General features: G+C 39.6%; 5 protein-coding genes across 7 annotated transcripts; 2 read left to right on the top strand and 3 right to left on the bottom strand.

Moving 5' to 3' along the window:
- Nucleotides 1-5: 5 nt before the first annotated feature.
- LOC118754356 (vanin-like protein 1) lies at nt 6-3749 on the bottom strand (the record flags this gene model as incomplete). Its single annotated transcript, XM_036489228.1, has 4 exons — nt 3681-3749; nt 2985-3633; nt 157-913; nt 6-84 (listed from the first exon to the last, which is right to left on the bottom strand). Coding segments are annotated over exons 1-4 (1554 nt in total), but the record flags the coding sequence as incomplete, so codon positions are not given.
- Nucleotides 3750-4220: 471 nt separating this feature from the next.
- Nucleotides 4221-7094, bottom strand: LOC118754357 (tRNA (cytosine(34)-C(5))-methyltransferase-like). 2 transcript variants are annotated; one of them, XM_036489229.1, is made up of 7 exons: nt 6947-7094; nt 6189-6884; nt 5990-6132; nt 5601-5936; nt 4904-5538; nt 4701-4850; nt 4221-4633 (listed from the first exon to the last, which is right to left on the bottom strand). In XM_036489229.1, exons 1-7 carry the CDS (start codon nt 7004-7006, stop codon nt 4443-4445), a joined length of 2211 nt encoding a protein of 736 aa, XP_036345122.1. In that variant the 5' UTR covers nt 7007-7094; the 3' UTR covers nt 4221-4442. The 2 variants fall into 2 exon arrangements, with proteins under 2 accessions (XP_036345122.1, XP_036345123.1); XM_036489230.1 differs by having other exon boundaries at nt 6189-6881; nt 6947-7056.
- A 307-nt stretch (nt 7095-7401) lies between these two features.
- LOC118754358 (histone acetyltransferase Tip60-like) lies at nt 7402-9739 on the top strand. Of its 2 annotated transcripts, XM_036489232.1 has the most exons (7): nt 7402-7536; nt 7739-7865; nt 7933-8180; nt 8233-8511; nt 8567-9138; nt 9206-9418; nt 9616-9739. In XM_036489232.1, coding segments are annotated over exons 1-7 (1500 nt in total). In that variant the 5' UTR covers nt 7402-7476; the 3' UTR covers nt 9617-9739. The 2 variants fall into 2 exon arrangements, with proteins under 2 accessions (XP_036345125.1, XP_036345124.1); XM_036489231.1 differs by having other exon boundaries at nt 9206-9739.
- On the bottom strand, nt 9728-10409 carry LOC118754359 (augmin complex subunit dgt4-like). The gene has a single exon (XM_036489233.1). It carries the CDS (start codon nt 10320-10322, stop codon nt 9756-9758), a length of 567 nt encoding a protein of 188 aa, XP_036345126.1. The 5' UTR covers nt 10323-10409; the 3' UTR covers nt 9728-9755.
- Nucleotides 10410-14170: 3761 nt separating this feature from the next.
- On the top strand, nt 14171-15356 carry LOC118754360 (eukaryotic translation initiation factor 3 subunit G-1-like). The gene is given in 3 exon segments (XM_036489234.1): nt 14171-14280; nt 14349-14967; nt 14970-15356. Coding segments are annotated over 2 exon segments (807 nt in total). The 5' UTR covers nt 14171-14280; the 3' UTR covers nt 15158-15356.
- The last annotated feature ends 3901 nt before the right edge of the window (nt 15357-19257 follow it).

Here is a 19257-nt window from a genome sequence, read left to right as displayed (position 1 = left end):
AAAAAATAATTGTCGTATATGCCAAAAGTCAAGAGATCTGAACGCGGTTGGAGTAAAGTGAGTTTGGCCAATGAAATGTTGCTACTAAAAAAAAAAAAACAAGCAGAAGTAAATCAAACGTAGTGACAGAAAACGTAGTCCAATTGCATAACTCACCTATACTCCTGCACCTGCCATTCGAACTCGTCCACCGTCAACGGCATGAGCAACTGATTTACACTCGTCGGTGTCAACAAGCTCGTACTTCCGCGCGTAAAATTGCCGCGTATGCGAACCTCATCAAAGCTATACTGCGGCACCACTTCCACCGATTCGTAATAGATGCGTCCACAACTGTATATATGATCGCCAGTACAAGAAAGGATCGCACAAACCGCCACCGCATTGGGTTCAGTGTTGAGAAACGAACCGATGCCACGAAAAGCAGCCATTCGATAGTAGTAGCTGGTGGTGGAAGCATTCGCTAGCGGATTCACGCTTCGTTTAATATAAAAATCGCAACATAAATCATTGTGGCAAATTTGTTGTTGCAACGCCATATTGTTGGTCACCTCATTCGCTATCGGTACAGTCACATACAAGTCAATATCATTGCTACGCGCTAACACAACGCCGGTGAAGCGATCGAGCACGCCGCTGCTGCTGTCGCGCTGAGTTTGATTTTGCTGCTCTTTGAGGCTATTTTGGTTGATCCGTAGGCTTTGGATGATTGTGCTGTTAGCAACATTTTGCTTAGGCACTACACTTAGATGCAGTTTACTCTGATTTTCGTCACTGGTCATGGAGGCAGTTAGCGCGCCATATTTTCCTGCATAAATACCGCTGCCGCTGCGGCCATTACGTGGATCGTTGGTGCCTGCAACCAGCAGATTGACATTGTTGCTATATGCCCACGACTGATGCAGTTGAACGGCTGTTTGGGGGAGAGATTAATGGGGTTTTAGGTGGAGCAAAGACTTTTGCAAAAAAAAAAATTACGCGGAGGACGAAGGGACGAGCCGATACGCAACAAATATTCAAATGATACAATGTGCTATCTCTAAATAGCTAAGAGACCCCCACTGAAGATTGTCCACCACCGGCCTTTCCTGCCTATCTCTTTGAAGCTTGCGTTCGTTTGGTTGTTAGTTGGTTTCAAGTTACTTCCTGTGGTTGATTATATTGCTTCAGGCCCAAAGTGGAATCGTATGAACAAACTTAAAAAAAAACATATTCAATGTTGAAATTGATTCTGCAAAAAGTAAACGTCCTCATGATTCACAAAGAGGACGTGAATGCCTAGATGAAGCCTGACCTCCGTCGTCCAGGTGGTAAAGGCGGTTGGGGAGGTGGTTTGGCTCTTTTCAGTGAAGAAGCGAGCACATTCGGAGAGGTAGCCGTTTACTTTCAGGCAGAGGTCATCAATTCCGTTCTCAGACGCCAATATCGAACATTCGTCTGTGTATGAGATCAGGGAAATTCCCTGCTATGGTATATCAAGCTTCGAAATATAAAAGTTAAACAGTAGGGGAGCGCACTCGATGTTTAATTGTTATAGGCTATGATGTTTGTTCTCAAAAGGTTACTGACGACTGCCGACCACTCATATACTCCTCCGACCACCGTTTGAGTCCCCAGGAGAGAGAGGAAGCCTCAATGTTTTCCAGTGGCGTGGAGTGATAAAGGGTGTCAAACACCTCTGACAGGTCCAACGCTTCTGGAACTGGTCTCTCATATGGGCGGTTACAGCTAAGACCACGAGTCATTTCATGGTTTATGGCGGTAAGTGCTGTTATTGTGCTGTGCAGGGGTAGCAAGATATTTAGTGTGTTCGCGACCGGGGAAACGCGCATTTTTGGACGATAAGACCCTGCTTTGTTGGCTAGCTTCCCCGGTTTCAGCAGTAGGATTACTCTCCCCGATTTCCAAACATCATGAATAATGCGAGTGACCCTTGACAAGTTGAGAACCTTTGTGACCCAAATGCTTTAGCATCATCATGCAAATTCCTTTGGGTCCAAGGTCTTTGGATGGACTTCACCGCTGCTGAATGCAAGTGGTGCAGTTGGGCACTTATCACTCATTGCTTGGCCTTAAATACCGAAAGATACAATATGAACTGCCCGATAAAATAGCTCGCGCATTTCTTTGGCTACGATGAGATTTCCACTCTGTTTTCACGTTTCGTTGGATTAGGCAGGGATCCCACGGTTGACCAGAGCTTACTCACATTAGGGACGAAGTTGCAGGTCTTCAAATGATCCTCCCACTTTTTCCGCTTATGTTGGTTTACCAGTTTCCGAATCTCCAAATTTAGGTCCCTTAGACGTCGATCCCCAGGATCGAAATGGCGTAGGTAGTTATGCTAGCCTTACCAGGCTTGAGTGCCAATAATTGTGGTGCATTTTAAATACCATATCGTCACTAGACACAAATAAAGGCGCGAGCTCAAAAGTTGACCGCGAAAAAAGACGCATAACAAAAACTTCAGCGAAATTAGGGTGGTCCAAAAACACATGTAGAAAAAATAAAGTCGGAATTTTTATGCTCTCACCCCTTAGGATTTTTCTATACCGAAAAAATATACCCCTATTTTTTTTATTTTGAAATCAAAAAACATTTAGCGGTCGCTCAAAGCGACTCCCAGCAATAGTACCCAATTGCTTATTTAAGCATTTTTTCATCGCAACTATTATATTATAGGTCCGCCAGGACCACTAAAAAATCATAATATTAACAAATTGTTAAATAGACAATTAAGTATTCTTACTGAAAGTCTCCTGAAGAGAACCAGAGCTTTCCGATCGAAAATTATTGATGTTCCACAATTCTATGCCATTTCTACGAAAAGTTGTTTTTTTCCATATAAAAATACATAGAAAACTTTGATCGCTTTGAGCGACCTCTAAATATTTTTTTAATTTTAAAATAAAAAAAATAGGTATACCTTTTTTTACTATAGAACAATCCTAGGGTGTTCTGACACACGGAGCACCCAAACTCACCTGATATGAAAGGCAACTCCGACTGCCAATTACTGGGATGCAAAAAATCCATAATGCCCCGTTGCACAAGCGCCTGCGCCGGCCGCGCGTACAACAAATCCATGTCCGTAAAATGTCCGAATGTAACATTCATGTCGGTGTGGAATATGGCTTCCTCCTCTGGCTGCGACGTATAGTTGAAATACAGCCATTCACTGCCTATCAAATTGTATTTGCGATAACGTGAGATCACAGCACCGCCACGATCGAACACTACATTCGTATTGTAAATGGCGCAGCTGGCAATTAAATTTGCGATTTCATGTGATTGTGTGCAGTTCTGTACCTCCACCACATTGATTAGCAGATATAATTGCAAGGAGCGCGCATAGCAAGATACTTCGCTGATGATGTAATCGTAGAGAGCTGCATCAACGCCACAAGGTACCACAGTGTCGCTGGGCGTGGGGACGACTATCGGGGTTTCGCGATCGTTTAACACATTCTCCGGGAACACCACAATATCTGGACGTATGGCGGCATCCTCGAGCAGTCGTTCAAATTGACGTATGCGCGCTCGGGTGGATGCAGCTCCATTTACCGTACGCGCCGGAAATTCAACCACAGCGCCAATATAGTAGTCAGCAGTGGGAAGAGTTGGCTGTGTAAGATGTTTTTAGTTTTTGATTATAGTTGTTTAATTTCTGTGCTTGTTACCTCGCCGCTTATGGCCGCAATGCACAAACCGCAGTATATCCAATAATTCAGTAATTTCTGCAGCCACATTTTCACTGCTATGCGCTGTTCGTCTCGACTCTAAACTTAAGGCCAGTGGGTAAAATGAAAATTAATTTACTCCATCCTATGCTTTTAACCTTCAGCCGCACACCATTTGCTGCTCATAAATTCTTTCGTTTTGCATATTTTTGAATGTATCTAATCAGCCGTTCTTTCTAGATTTGTATATTGGGTTATCACGTTGATAATATCGGCATTTTTTATGATCGTTTGGCTTATCAGCTAGTTACCAAAAAAATCAGGAGAGCATTCAACTGTGATTTCTCCGTTTGTTGTTACAGCAGAGATCAGTTCAATGTATGGCTAAGAAAATTGAAGTCTGACTAAAGGCGCTACTTGCATATCATTGGCTTAGATTTCTTTTCCAATACCAGAAAGAAGCATAGTCACAGGCGATTACTAAAGTTTTCTATATCTGCATTTTTTTGATATGGAACACAAAATAAAAACTGATATAAATCTGGTACGTTAAGGTTGCCTATACCCGATTGTAGAGGGTGTGCAATGGGCTTTTAATCGGCGGTCCATATACAACAAATTTGCATTTCAAACAAGAATTTTTCTTTTAACTAATGCATACACAAATGAGTGTATCATTGTGTTATTTTACAAAAAAAAAAATCTATATCGTAACAAAAGGTTAACAATAATAATATTTAAATTGTACGCTAGCTAATTGAATTATTCAGCGACTGGCGCTACGTCCACATCATTGGTTGTCTCAGTTGAAGTCACAGCGATTTCCTCCTGCTCATCCAGAGCCATTTCCTTCTCGTCAGCAGGCACATCAGCCTTTGGCGCCTCAGCAGCCGTAATAGCCGCCGCCGCTGCGGCAGCCGCAGCCTCTTTAGCTTTTTCATATTTGTTGACTTCTGCGGAAAAGGAAAAAACAATTTGGATTCTCTACTCCTGTAGCTTAGCAAGATTGTAATAACTTACCAAACTTGCTTATATCGGCACCCAATAGACGCAATACATGCACTGTCTCATTGGTGTCCACATAGGCGCGCAAGCTAGAAGAACCGCGCCAACCCACAAGGAATAATGTGAAACGTGGATCCTCGTATTTCAATATACAGCTGCCAACACCTGTTAAAATTATTAATACTAGCTATCGCTAATTCATAATTTTTGTTCCCTACCCAATTCTTTGCAACGCTCTTGAGTTTCCGGTGCCAACTGCAGCGTTGAAGGTGGCTTAGTGGGATCCGTACAATTGAGCAGTAAAATCAAATCTTCCCTTGAGATTTCTATGCGGCGTATAGCGCCCATAAATGCGTTTGATGTCTGCAGACCTTCTTGAGCCAAGCGGAACGGATGCATCGTGTGACGATTCTCGCAGCGTACAAAAGTTTTCACGCCTGTGTTAATGATTTTTATGGTATCCTCATTTAACAAAACCATATCACGTATAGGCTCTGAGCAGTAGTAGATATTCTTTTTCTTATCGGTGACGCAGCGTGTGAGCAGGCAACGTTTATTTAGCGTATCATCGAGAGCAAAGAATGATTTGAGCTCATCCCAATCGGCGTCCTGCTCCTCGAAGAATATGTAAGGATCTTCTTTGTAGCCATGTAGACGACGGCGCTTTCGCTGTGGTCCCCATGGCACAGATTTTTCCTCGATAGGTTGACCATTTTCATCTAATTTCACCTCGGGTTTGGGCTTTTCGAGCAGCGACTGTAAATCGTTCTTCTCGAAAGGTAATTGACGACGTTTTTCAATGACAGCGACAAAGAAACCACCAGAGTCTTGAAGGTGGGGAAGCACGCGTATGCTGTAAGCATGTTTTATTTTGGAACTTAACTTATAAACGTTAATTTAACAGCTTTTACGTACCATTTTTCTAAACCGATTTTTTCCATCTGCTCCTGTGGCAGCGGAAACATATTAGGTCTAATGATAGTGTGATACTTTTCAGGCACCTCATCGAAACTTGTAAATATTTGGTCAACTTCCTTTGTTGCCAACTTCCAACTGGTCATACCAGGCTTATATTTTAATCCTGGCACTAAATGCGAAGCATCTACAATCTCTAAAGCGCCATCTGCATCAGCAATAATACGTTGCAACACAGCCTCATTTTCAATAGGATTTAAGGAGCAGGTCGAGTAGACTAAGCGGCCGCCAACGCTGAGCATTTCAGCGCCACGACGTGTAATACGATACTGAATACTGCAAGCAAAAACATTTGTATTAGTGTCACATAAAAATAGTTGATTATTTACCCATGCAAATTGTAGGCCTGTGCTAAATTCCATTTGGTCCAAATGTCAGGATTCTTGCGTAGCGTGCCATCACCAGAGCATGGAACATCGCATAAAATCTTATCGAATTTCAATATTGATTTACTACCATCTGCTTTACTTTCCTGAAACATTTGTTACCAATACTGTTAATGTACAATACTTAAAGCGGACTACCTACCAGTAAATTAGGAAAGAAACTGCTATCATGATTGGTCACCACGAAACAAGGTGAATTAAGCCTTTTCGCTTGGTGCACCAACATATAACAGCGATTATTATCTACATCATTGGCAACCACAAAGCCCGGTGGTATTTTATGCTTCTCCGGCGCACTATGCAGCGCCTCAATTAGTTGCGCTGTCTTTGAGCCAGGCGCGGCACACATATCCAGCACCTTGTCGGTAGGTTGTACATCCAATACTAGTGGTGGTATCATTGACACCGCTTCTTGGCGACTTATGCTACCAGCATTTGTTTCCGTTATTAAGAAATTGTGCAAACGGAATAGCGGTTCTGAGCGGCGTATATCTTTGCGTGTCAGCTGCAGCTGATAGGCGAACCCATCTGGATACCAAGGTAGTGGCAACGGACGTTTTACTTCCTCTTTAGGAACACCATGCAGTTCGGCGACGCTTTCCACATAGTCGGCAAACAACTCACTTTCGATAATGTTCAGCAAAGCCTTGGCTTCTCCACGAAAGCCGGTCACACGAAATGTAACTGGTAAGTTATCACGTATTTTGGCTAGGAATTGCTCCCAGTCAGCCTCATGGGCGCAGATATTTTGCAACTGATAGTACTTAATGAAGGCAGCATTATCACGTTTGATATCTTCGTACGGTTCCTGACGCACCGGGCGTGGATCCACTCCCTGCTGTTTGACGAGATGTGTATTGTTAAAACAAGTGGTGACTAAATCAACTCCCATTCACTTACGTTTTCACGCTTTTGGCGTTTCTTTGCGGCAAATGGATTTGATTTTCGGTTGCGCCCCATTTTTATCGAATAAAAATAATATTCACTGTGTAGAACGCTGAAGATTCAGTAAACCACTGCAATTGACACAAAATTAGCTCCTGCCCGGCTGATGACCGCAGAAACAAATGTAAACACGTGTTTAGGAGGTGCGAGCAACCCTGGCACATGTACGTCAGACAAGCAAAAGCCGGGGGGAATTAAGAAGAAGATGTTTTTAAATAAAATGTGAATTAATAAAACTTTTTAGTTTTGTAAAACAGAAACATATCTTATTTCATTAATTAAGGAACTATTTAAAACCATTTATTAAATCAAATATTTTTAATGAATCAAGCATGTTCGGCTCCCATCAAGCACGCCACAGCTGTTTCATTTGCCATTGTGACGTGTCATTTGGAAAATAAGAAGCATTCTGAAAAAGTCAAATAATTTGTAAACAGTTGGGCTGTGGAAGATTTTGCAGTATTTTACAGTTTAACGCAATAAATATGAAAATAACACAGAAAATCGAATTCGATGAGGATGTAGCATCGATTTGCGAGTCCACGGTAAGTTAGTGGAGTGGTAGAAATACAATTTTGGTTATGACTCCTCTGATGGCCCAGCGGCTGCATCACCTGCAAAATTGTTTGTAAACAATGATCTTTAGCCATAGATCGAACTCATTTTACGATTTTTAACCCTAGTCGCATGTACAGTAGTTATTTCTATTCTAATAATAACTGCTATTCATTTCATACCGACTTTTAGGGCGCACTTACCGAAGGCTGCCGACTACCTGTGCGTATGCACAAGACTGAAGATTGGCCCCTCGCAGAAGTAGTTAGCATTAAGGATCATGAGGGCAAACGACAGTTTTATGTGCACTATGTTGATTGTAATATTAAAGTCTAATATTTGTACTAAAATTACAGTTTACATCGAAAATATAAATTTTATTACAGTTAATAAGCGTCTTGATGAATGGGTTACCGAAGAGGATGTCGACACACGTAAGGTGCAGTTTCCGCGTCGCGATGGCACACAGACAGGCGCCAGCACAGGCGTAACAACACCGAAGAAACATCATTCATCCCTGCCTGGTAGCGTTTCAAGACCCACTTCACCACAACCTGCCGCCAGTAATGAAATGGTCAATGGAAATGCTGTTTTGGCAGCAGCACTACAAAAGAAGATAAACCGCAAGAGAAAAGTATACAATAAATAATTATTAACTACATTTAACTCACAGTTAAATTTATTAGCTCAATTCGGTACCTGTGCCACCTGTTGCTCTGGTCCCTGAAATACCCCCGTCTTTGATAGCATCAACGCTTGCGCCATCAGTTGCTGTCCTAACCACTACACCAGCGCCAGTGTCTGTAACTGAGGAGGCTTCACAAGATGGTAAAAACGCGACACCACGTCAATCAGGCAGTATGGTTATACATCAGGATGACGTGGTAACGCGCATGAAAAATGTTGAAATGATCGAGTTGGGTAAACACCGTATAAAACCCTGGTATTTTTCACCGTATCCCCAGGTAGCTGATTTGTGCAATTTTTTGTCTAATCTACTAAATAAAAATTTTCCATTAGGAGCTATGCCAAATGCCCTGCATCTACATTTGCGAATTTTGCTTAAAGTACCGCAAAAGTCGCAAATGTCTTGAGCGGCATTTAGCGAAGTGCAACCTACGCCATCCGCCTGGCAATGAGATCTATCGTAAACATACGATATCCTTTTTCGAAATAGACGGCCGTAAAAATAAGGTCTATGCGCAGAATTTATGCCTGTTGGCTAAGCTATTCTTGGACCATAAAACACTTTACTACGATACGGATCCTTTTCTATTCTATGTTATGACAGAATTCGATTCGCGCGGCTTCCACATCGTCGGCTATTTTTCGAAAGAGAAAGAGAGCACGGAAGATTACAATGTTGCTTGTATACTCACAATGCCTCCTTATCAGCGCAAAGGATATGGCAAGCTGTTGATTGAATTCAGCTATGAGCTATCAAAATTTGAAGGGAAAACGGGTTCGCCTGAAAAGCCTTTGTCAGATTTGGGCCTACTTTCGTACCGCTCCTATTGGGCTCAAACAATTCTGGAGATTTTCATAAGCCAAAAGCCAACCAGCGACGGCGAAAAGCCCACCATTACAATTAAGTATGGAACAAGCTTGGATTAATTTTTAATCTAAAATTCATTATTACATATTTATTATTTCTATTAGCGATATCTGTGAATGCACTTCCATCAAGAAAGAAGATGTTATATCAACTTTACAAAATCTGAATCTTATAAACTATTACAAAGGACAATATATAGTTTGCATCAGTCGCGATATTATCGATCAACACAAGAAGGCTATGGATAAACGCAAAATTCGCATAGATTCTAAATGCCTACATTGGACCCCCAAAGATTGGTCTAAGCGCTCTAAGTGGTAAATCTTAAGCACATGACATTTTAAGTTATAAATTGTTTTAAGTTCATTAGCAAGATTAAGAGACACACATTCATACATCATTAAACAAAAATACCCAACCTTATGCGCATTAGTTACCCTAGTACCAATTTCTATTGATGATTTTCCCCCGCCTTTATTTATTCTCTTTTCCGCTCCACTGGTAAAATTGCTAGAAATGATTGAAATGTGCTAGTTCAGTATGCCACCCTACTACCAATCTATAAATCATGCAATGCAAATCGGCGTGAAATTAAAAAATTGAAGCCAATAAATAACTAATTGGAACCCTCCTAAAAATCGAAGTGTTTTTATTTTATTCCCTATGTCCAACCTCATCCACCAAGTAGTCCAAACTTTGCAGCGTCGCAGTCTCAATAGTGGCCTCCACAGTTTCCGTAGCTGTTTGCACGGCGCGCACAGTAGCTTTACTCTCGGCTAATTCCTGACGCAATTGTTTTAGTTTCTCATGTGTTTTACAAGCCTCCAATTTGGCTCTGCATTCTGAAACGTCTGCCTCACTTATCGACTCTATAACATCGCCAGCAGCTAGTTTATGTGCAATAACGCTGACCTCCTTTTCGGCTGCTGTTATCTTGGCAATGGGCAAGCGAGTATCGCTTAGCAAAGCGCAACGCGTTGCCGCCAAAGTGGTCAGCTTCACGTACTTGGCATACGACTGTAAGTAATCTTCTTTGACTTCCAAATACTGCCGAGTCTTCTCATCCACTTGGCGCTTAATATTAGCTTCGTCATCCCGAAAGCGCCGCAAAGTTTCCAGATAAAGCAAATACTGTATGTCCTCCATACCGCTGGCGGTGGAGTTTAGTGAAATAGAAGCCGCGCTATTTGAAGAAGTTGGTGTGGTGCTGTTTGCTGACATTTTGCTGCTGAAATTAAAAATTTTTCCGCTAGCAAATACAAAGCGCGATAATTTAAAAAATAGAAAATTTTACACTCTGCTTCTTCTTCTAAAGTGGAGTTCACAATTAAACACTTTCGGGCATGAACGAAAGACACAAGATCACGCGGGACGGAAAGAACGAAAAAAGTTATTTTCTAGCTGCCGAAATCTCGAAGCCATCTTTGCTGTAAGAAGTAAACAACGAAGAGAACGGAGAAAACCGCGAAATTGTTGAACGCATGAAAAATCATTTTTATTATGCAAATTCTTCTAAAAATCATGCCGTTGTGTTAAATTATTCTTTATCTTATGTGTACACACGTTGTCACAAGCGAAAATGAAGAAAATTGCAGTAAAAAGCCACCACCAAATTGTAAACAACGAAGAAATGTAAATAAACGGCTAATGTCAAAATCGTTCAACTTTTTTCCTTAATGCGATTCTAAAGGCCGGTCCACATAGGACTTTCGCGTTGGCTTTGGCGTTGGCGTTGGTTTGACAGAACGCACGTTAAAAGAATGATTGCTACAATGAACGCTTGGCAGCGAATGCTTGGGTGACTAAATTAACATACTAACTTCAGATAAATTAATATTTAATATCAATAATTGCATTAAAAACGATATTTCTTGCCTGCACTTGATTAAAAAGGGAAAATATTTCACACAATTTTATTTATTTGCAACAGCTGACGAGCAACGCACGCGAAAAGATGAGAGTTGGCCATCTTTTTGCTTTGTGTTGGCGTGAGCGTTGCCGAATTTTGGCTATGTGGACGGCTGCACTTGAATTCATGTATTCATAGTCAGCTGTTGAAGCGACGCCAACGCCAACGCAACGCCAAAGTTTTATGTGGACGGGCCTTAACGGGCTAGTCTCCTGCCCGCGTGATCTTGTCTTTTTGGTTCATGACTTTCGGGTGGAATTTCTTGAACTATTGGTATCATGCTGTGATTATTTTAATTATAAAGGCCTGTATGCAGCTCTCAAGAAAAGCAAAAACTCTATATAAAATGACGTACAAGAAATGGCTAAGAAATTTTCTTAAGTCAAATTTCCTTCAGGCAGTAGGCAGTTCTTAAGAAATTTACTACGCTTTCTACTACGGTTGTCTAAAGTTTTTTGTGAAAAAAGAGCACAAGGCAACCCAGGTTTGCAACAGAAATATATGCCCGTTCCATTATTTCTTGAGGAAAGAGTGAGGCAACAGGCTGGAGGTATCAAAAATGTCAAAATTCCTTGGACACACACGCGAAATAATAACAATTTTTTCTTGACCGTTTTCTTGACAGCTGCATACAGGGCTTAAAAATGAAATATTAACCGTTAATCGAGCTTTGTATCAAAAATGATACATTTTGTTTTATATCTTATCATAACTTCTTTAAAAAAAAAATTGAGTGCTGCATTCTTCGCGACTATGTTTATTTTGTTATTGCTGTTATTTTTAAACATATTTTCAAAAAATTTTGCAAGTAGGCCATGAGAAATTCAAAAACTTCATAATTCGAGCTATGTATCATTTTTGATACATATGGCAATTCAAAGGTTTTTTTGCTGCGGTGCACGTCATTCGCTACGCGATTTTTGGTATTTGTGGTGTGTTTTTATTTCTTGGGGTGCTTTTTTGAAGATTCATTTATTTTGTCACATAATTGTGTGTATTCAAAACAATGTCGCGTCCACGGTTTTTGACCTTTGAGGAACTAGTGATGAAGTACTGGATGAGAGTGAAGAGGATGAAGATGTTTCCGATCCTGAAACTGAAATTGAAAGCAGTTCGTCTGAAAGCTGCTTACCTGAACCGGATGACATTATTGGCAGTACTTCAGAAGCTGATCCAATGTATATAGCAAAAGATGGTACTACTTGGCGTAGCGAGCCTTACGCCACTGGTCGATTGGGGAGAGAAAATATCATAAATTTACGCCCAGGTTAGTAGTAATTGTTTATTGAAGTGTCATAGAATTAAGATTACTGGGCTTTAGGTGTAACAAGATTTGCATCCAGCCGGGTGAACAATATTCGGGATTCATTCCTACTACTTTTTCCGCCGTCACTATCAAAAATTGTAATTGATAACTCAAACAACTACGGAAAGTATATACATGGGTCTAACCATATCGAAATTTACGAGGATTTATTTCATGCCTACTTGGCCGTATTATTCCTGGCCGGTGTATATAAGTAAGTTTAAAAACAGAAAAGTTTAAAAAAATATAAACTTATAACTACTATATGTTTATCAGATCCAAAAATGAAACTTTGCATGATTTGTTTGATGAATATTGTGGACGGCCAATATTTCGGTCAATTATGTCTGAGAAAACATTTTTATATATCCACAAAGTCATTCGTTTTGATGATGTGCTCACCCGACGAGGCCAAAGAAATGATGACAAATTCGCACCAATTAGAAACCTTTGGGGAAAATGGTCTGAACGGCTTCCCACATTCTACAATCCTACTGATTCTGTTACTGTGGATGAGCAATTATTGGGATTTCATGGTCGTTGTAAATTTCGCCAGTACATTCCATCGAAGCCAGAGAGATATGGTTTAAAATTTTGGCTACTTGTTGATTCACGCACATGCTATGTATGGAAAATACAGCCCTACTTGGGAAAAGGTGTGACAGGAAATCCTGAGAGGAATCAAGGAGAACAGGTTGTTCTTGATTTAGTTGATGGACTAAAAGGGCATAACGTCACCATGGACAATTTTTTTTTCATCTCACAGCCTTGGCCAAAAACTATTACAAAAGAATATGACAATGGTTGGAACTATGCGCAAAAATAAAAGATCTATTCCCCCAAAGCTACTGAATTGCAAAAAAATTCCACGATATGAATCAACTTTTGCCTTTACTCCTGATACCAGTCTCGTTTCGTACATCAGTCATAAAAACAAGTGTACACTTGTCATGAGTACAATGCATCACGCACCTAATATTGGGGATGACTCTAAAAAAGTTGCCCGAAATAATCTCTTTTTATAACTCAACGAAGGGAGGCGTGGACACGGTTGACAAAATGCTAAGTTGCTACAGTTGTAAACGTAAAAATAATCGTTGGACTATGGCGGTATTTTCCAACATTATTGATATTTCCGCTTTGAATTCTTTTATTTTATACAACGAAATCGACCCCAATTAGAAGCAAACTCAAAAGCACACAAAACGTAAATGTTTCCTGCATGAGTTGGCAATTTCGTTGGCAAAGTCTTATATGGAAAAACGTAAACAAGGCCCAAGAAATGAACTATCTCTGGCGCTGCTTTCGAAACTCTCAAGTAAGAATATCCCCGTTATTAATGATAATGATGCTGGCCCATAAAAAAAAAACAAAAAACTGATAAGTCTGCGAAAAAAAACCGCGCAAGGTGTCAAAAATGCTTTCATTCTGGAGAAAACAAAAATAAGTGGACTTCGTCATTCTGTTTTTCATGTAAAAAGCCGTGCTGTAATGACAAACATGCCAAAAATGTTTGCATAGATTGCATAAATAACACCTAAACATGTAAACTCTTAAAAAATACTTGCATATAATGTAGCAATAAAAATAAACATATTAAAACTCTAAAGTAAGATTTTGTAATAAATCAGTTTTTCCTATGAACTATAGTATGTATCAAAAATGATACATGGCTTCATTTATGAATTATTTTTTAAGCTCGATCTACGGTTAATCGTTTGCATTTATTGTTTGGTATATCAGATATCAGGAACAATTTGTATTACAAAGGATTTTTTTGTCGCCATAGGTTAAGCTTTTTTATGCAACCCTGCATTTAAACTTTCCGTACACTTCCTAACAAATACATTTTTGACAGCTCTATTTGTCATTTTGTGTTGACGTTCCTTTTTCACTAAATTTTTGCTGTTTAACTCGTGGCGTGTGTATTCTCTGATTTTGTTGCTTAATTATCCGCACAAAAGGTGATATTATTGGTTAAATTGTATAATTTCCTAAATATCAGGCATTAATTTAAACTTATGTGTACTAGATGCCTGGCGTTGATACGATTAAATCCTCTTGGGCCGATGAGGTAGAGCTCGACTATGGAGGACTGCCACCTACCACTGAGACCATTGAAAACGGCTACAAATACGTCACAGAATATAAATACAACAAAGATGACAAAAAGGTAAAAGTTGTGCGTACCTATAAAATATCCAAGCAAGTCGTGCCAAAAACTGTAGCCAAACGTCGTACCTGGTCTAAATTCGGTGACTCAAAGAATGACAAACCCGGTCCAAATTCACAAACCACAATGGTGTCCGAAGAAATCTTCATGCAATTCCTTAATTCCAAAGAAGAAGAGAAAGCCAATGATCCTCTTCTGGATCCAACAAAGAACATCGCCAAGTGTCGTATTTGTAATGGTGAGCATTGGTCGGTTAATTGTCCGTACAAGGGTACAGCCATGGATACGAATTTAATGGAAAAGAAAGCTGCTGCCGCCGCTACAGCGGCAGTCGAAGCGCCCAAATCTGGCAAGTATGTTCCACCCTTCCTTAAGGACAGCCAAAAAGGTGGTATAGGCATGCGAGGACGTGATGATACCGCAGCTATCCGCATTTCCAATTTGTCCGAGTCTATGACTGAAGCCGATCTGGATGAGTTGGTAAAAAAATTGGTCAGCACAGCAAAATGTATCTGGCGCGCGACAAGAATACCGGTCTCTGCAAAGGTTTTGCTTATGTACACTTCAAACAACGTAAGGATGCCGCCGCTGCTATTGAAATTCTTAATGGGCACGGCTATGATCACTTGATTTTGAATGTGGAATGGTCGAAGCCGCAAACCAACTGATCGACAATGACAAGGGATGTTAATGTGGCAAGAGATCAGCAGCGGCAGCAGCAACATTAAAATAATTTTATATTATAAAAAAGAAGAATCGGATATATGTATATTTACGTGTATATTTAGAATTTCATGCGTTATCTTACAGCAATGACACTTGCAAAAGGCATTAATTAATGATCAAATAAATAATCCAAGAATATGATATCTCAAACTGTACTACAAAACTATTTAAAAATTTAACTAATTTTATACAGGGAATCTGCACTTAATGCGTCTGTCGACTTACGTCCGTCAAAACCGTTTGTAGTTTATTAGCCAAATACTATGTGAGCACAACAAAACAAAACAAAAAAACTATAGACAGTACCATTGGGCATTGTCGTCTCTACGAAATAAAAAATTTGGTTATTAATTTCTTACTGGGTTATGGCATTTCACAGTGTCCAGTTGGTACGCATTATGGCCACCCAATAGATAAATGTATGCATTTATGTTATGTAATGACAGAGTGTTGCAATCCCTATTTAAGCTTTAGCGCAATGGCGACTTCCAACATTGGTGCTACCCAGCCAATAGCTGCTACCTCAAGATTTTAAACACAGATTGTAGCGATACCCGAATTTGCGAAATTTTGACATGTATGGTGTCAAAATCGGTTTTCTCGACCAAGATCTGACCGCAGCGAGGCCATGGGGTCATAGCGAATAAAGTACTTCTGTGCCCAAAAAGCTAAATAAAAATAAAACGTGTAATTATTTGAATCAAAAGTATTTCACTACTATCTACTAAAACTTTCTTGCCTGTGGAACTGTTCAAAGCTATTTGTGTCGAGATGCTTCAAGGAAATGTCGCTTGTATCCGTTTCCGTGCTGAAGAGCTGCTGAAAGTAGCCGTCATCGATTCGCCAACAGTTAGTGAGTGGCGAAACGAACGAACTCAATGAGGTACAACCAAACTCGCTATCGTCAATCCGTGCTAGCTAACTTTGTTGTTGCTTTCACATGCAAAATTCTTCTTTAGCGACCGGAACTCAAACATAGCGAGCGAGATGTGGCGAATCGATGACGGCTAGTGTTGGTTTTAACCGACCAACACAAACCGATGCGCGGAAATGCTGTAAGTACTACGAAGCATTGAAAAAACGCTATAACTGCTTATAGCTTCTGCCTTTCGCCCACGGAGAATACAACATCGATAAAATCATTACCGGACAAAAGCAACGATTCCGTTTTACACTCAGTCATTTTTGTGTCTTTCCTTTTTACCCTTTTTTGATAATTTCTTATTTTTATTTATTGATGTTTTAAAATTAGTTAGTCTGTCCTTTGGTCGGCTCATGGCATAAATGGCTTCATTATTATCGATAATGCGTACTTCCGGTTATTAAATAATCTAATTGCCGTATGCTTTGGCTAGTAGAGAAGGTGGTAATAAGATTTATAAAATTTTGTCGCTTACTTTTTTGCTTTGGCAGAGCTTCTCTTCCAATTTGACGCCTGCGTCTTGATGCTATTACAGAAATCGAGCGACCTACAGTTTTACGCCGCCTCCGAACGGCAAATGGATTTTTATGGGTGCTTTTTCGTGGAAGAAATACGCTCGGTGGTTTGCCATTGCCTGCCGGGGGACGACCGGTTTTTGAAGTGTTAGATGTTACTCGACACCGGGATCGAACCCAGGTCCTGCGTAGTGGTAGTACGCACCTTTAACCACTCAGCCACAGCCAAATTACAAAATAAAATAAAATACCAGTAAAAAACTGAGATGCAATAAGATAAGGGGAGTCAAATTAAAATAAGCTAAAGTAAATTACACTGTGCGACACTAAAAAATACCTGGGGCGAAGATTCTGTAACCAGTTAGCGACAATTTTCGAATCGCTATCGCAAAAACATTTATATCATGCGTCAAAAAGTGCGATAGCGATCCGAAAATTGTTGCAACTGGTTACGGAATCAACCTCCTGTGATGTTATGTATATTTTCTGGTGGGTCTTTTCGAGTAAAACAAGAATCGAAATATGAAATTTTCCAAACACCCCCAAAATCTTGATTTACCGTTAAAAACCCGGCTTTTCGTACTTTTGCGCACTTATAAGCCTGTAACTTGGTTGATTATGAGTTTTTTGCCGAGTTTAAAAAGAAGAAACTTCGACCTTTCGAATGGTATATATGTATGTGAATAAAGAAACCTTAAAAGATCTGTGTGTATTTAGCCAGAACCCAATTTTTATACCCGAGCGCACTTGTGCACAAGGGTATATTAATTTTGTTCACATAACGGTTGTTTGTAACAGCCAAAACGAATCGAGATAGATATAGACAAATGTATACATAAATGATCAGGATGAAAAAAGAAATCGATTAAGCCATGTCTGTCTGTCCGTCCGTCTGTCCGTCTGTCCGTCCGTCCGTGTACACGATAAATCGAGCAAAAATTGAGATATCTCAACGAAATTTGGTATGTAGGTTTCCCTTAATCCAAGGTAGGTTGGTATTGAAAATGGGCGAAATCGGACTTTAACCACGCCCACTTCCCATATAACGGTAATTTCCAGAAATACGAAAACTGCGATATTTTAGTAACTACTGAAGATAATTCACTCAAAATTGATATTTACAATAATTTTTAGACGAAAAATAAGAATATTATAAATTTTTGGAAAATGGGCGTAGCCACACCCACTTATGGTTACATGTGTATATCTTGGTAACCGCTGCACCGATTTCTTCCAAACTTGGCACAGTTGTTGGCCTTGGTACAGCATAAAAAATCGCCGAAACTTTTTAAAATCGGACAATAACCACGCCCACATCCCATATAACGGTAATTTAGAGAAATACAAAATCTTCGATAAATCAGTAAATATTTAAGCTAATTTATTCAAAATTGATGCTTGCAACATTTCTTTACCAAGAAATACGTTTATGGTAAAATTTTGGAAAATGGGCGTGGCACCGCCCACTTATGATCACATATAAGTATATCGGTAACCGTTCTACCAATTTGTACCAAACTCGGTGTGGTTATTGTGCTTGCCACATATAAGCAAAACGTTGAAAATTATTGAAATTGGACTAAAATAACGCCCGCTTCTCATATAACGGTAAATTTCAGAAATGATTGAAACTTCAATATTTCGAAATTGGAGGACGCCAATTTACTCAAAATTGATACACCCCGGCTTACCATCAAGCGGAAGGTTTCGGAAAAGTGAAAAAACATATATTTAATACTTGCGCCGGGTATTTAATGTTCGGCTCCGCCCGAACTTAGACTTTCTTACTTGTTTTTGTTACTTCTTTCGCCTTTTGCAATTTTGGTGAGGTTTTTACGCACTATTTTATAATAAAACCATAATAGTCCTAAATTGATTGCAAAACTAAATTAAAAGCGAGTAAAACGAGTGTTTATTTTCAAGGATCGGATGAAAGTTTACCGAGTTATTAAACTTTTTATGAAAACAACATTTTTTAAAAAATTTAGAAACTGGGATTTTGTGTTGGATTCTATCAATTATAAGCTTCTTGCAGGTTTGCAAATCAATACAAAAAATGTATAAAAAAATACTCAATACACTCAAAATAAAACCATCTGCATTCCTTATTTAGTATTATTTTACGACTTTTTTCAAGTAAAAAAATCATTTAAAATTTACCGAAATAGAGAAAAGTTATAAAAATAAGTTTCATTTGTTCCATGAAGACAGACAAATAAAATAAATCAATAAAATCGGTTACATCAAAAGATTTGTGGTAATCTTAGAAGAGGGTGTCACCATTTACGCCATTTTATTTTTGTTTCCTTTTCCACATCGTTTCCTCCCTGTCTAATTACAAATAGCATCCTTGGAATTGTTGTTGTGCCGTACACAGCTGTTGCCCATTGGCTTCAGTAGCTGCTGAATGCAAAAACACCCCATTCGCAAGATTTTTATATAAACATGTGTGTGTACATACAAGTTTCTGCCAGTAACAACACCTCGTCCCATTTTTTAGTGGTGAGTACACAGTTGTGGTATAAAAGGATGCTGTGCAGCCAAGGATATGAAACATTTCGAATTTGTCGCGAATATAAGCAATACGTAAGTTGTAGAGGGAAGC

This window comes from Rhagoletis pomonella, unplaced genomic scaffold (genome assembly GCF_013731165.1).
Source record: "Rhagoletis pomonella isolate Grant_MI unplaced genomic scaffold, Rhpom_1.0 Rhpom_scaffold_03762, whole genome shotgun sequence".
Taxonomy (NCBI): domain Eukaryota; kingdom Metazoa; phylum Arthropoda; class Insecta; order Diptera; family Tephritidae; genus Rhagoletis; species Rhagoletis pomonella.
The sequence above is the reverse complement of the archived record's forward strand: the minus strand, read 5'-3'. Positions and strand labels throughout refer to the sequence as shown.

What these genes read in the sequence shown, in the direction of transcription:
- LOC118754359 (XM_036489233.1), bottom strand. Translation starts at nt 10,322, where the DNA reads ATGTCAGCAAACAGCACCACACCAACTTCTTCAAATAGCGCGGCTTCT.
- LOC118754357 (XM_036489229.1), bottom strand. Translation starts at nt 7,006, where the DNA reads ATGGGGCGCAACCGAAAATCAAATCCATTTGCCGCAAAGAAACGCCAA. An exon ending in CAGGCCTACAATTTGCATGG is followed by an intron (nt 5,937 to 5,989) that starts GTAAATAATCAA and finishes TTTTGCTTGCAG; the next exon opens with TATTCAGTATCGTATTACAC. An exon ending in AAAATCGGTTTAGAAAAATG is followed by an intron (nt 5,539 to 5,600) that starts GTACGTAAAAGC and finishes ACATGCTTACAG; the next exon opens with CATACGCGTGCTTCCCCACC.
- LOC118754358 (XM_036489231.1), top strand. Translation starts at nt 7,477, where the DNA reads ATGAAAATAACACAGAAAATCGAATTCGATGAGGATGTAGCATCGATT. An exon ending in AGATAAACCGCAAGAGAAAA is followed by an intron (nt 8,181 to 8,232) that starts GTATACAATAAA and finishes TAAATTTATTAG; the next exon opens with CTCAATTCGGTACCTGTGCC. An exon ending in ATTTTTCACCGTATCCCCAG is followed by an intron (nt 8,512 to 8,566) that starts GTAGCTGATTTG and finishes ATTTTCCATTAG; the next exon opens with GAGCTATGCCAAATGCCCTG.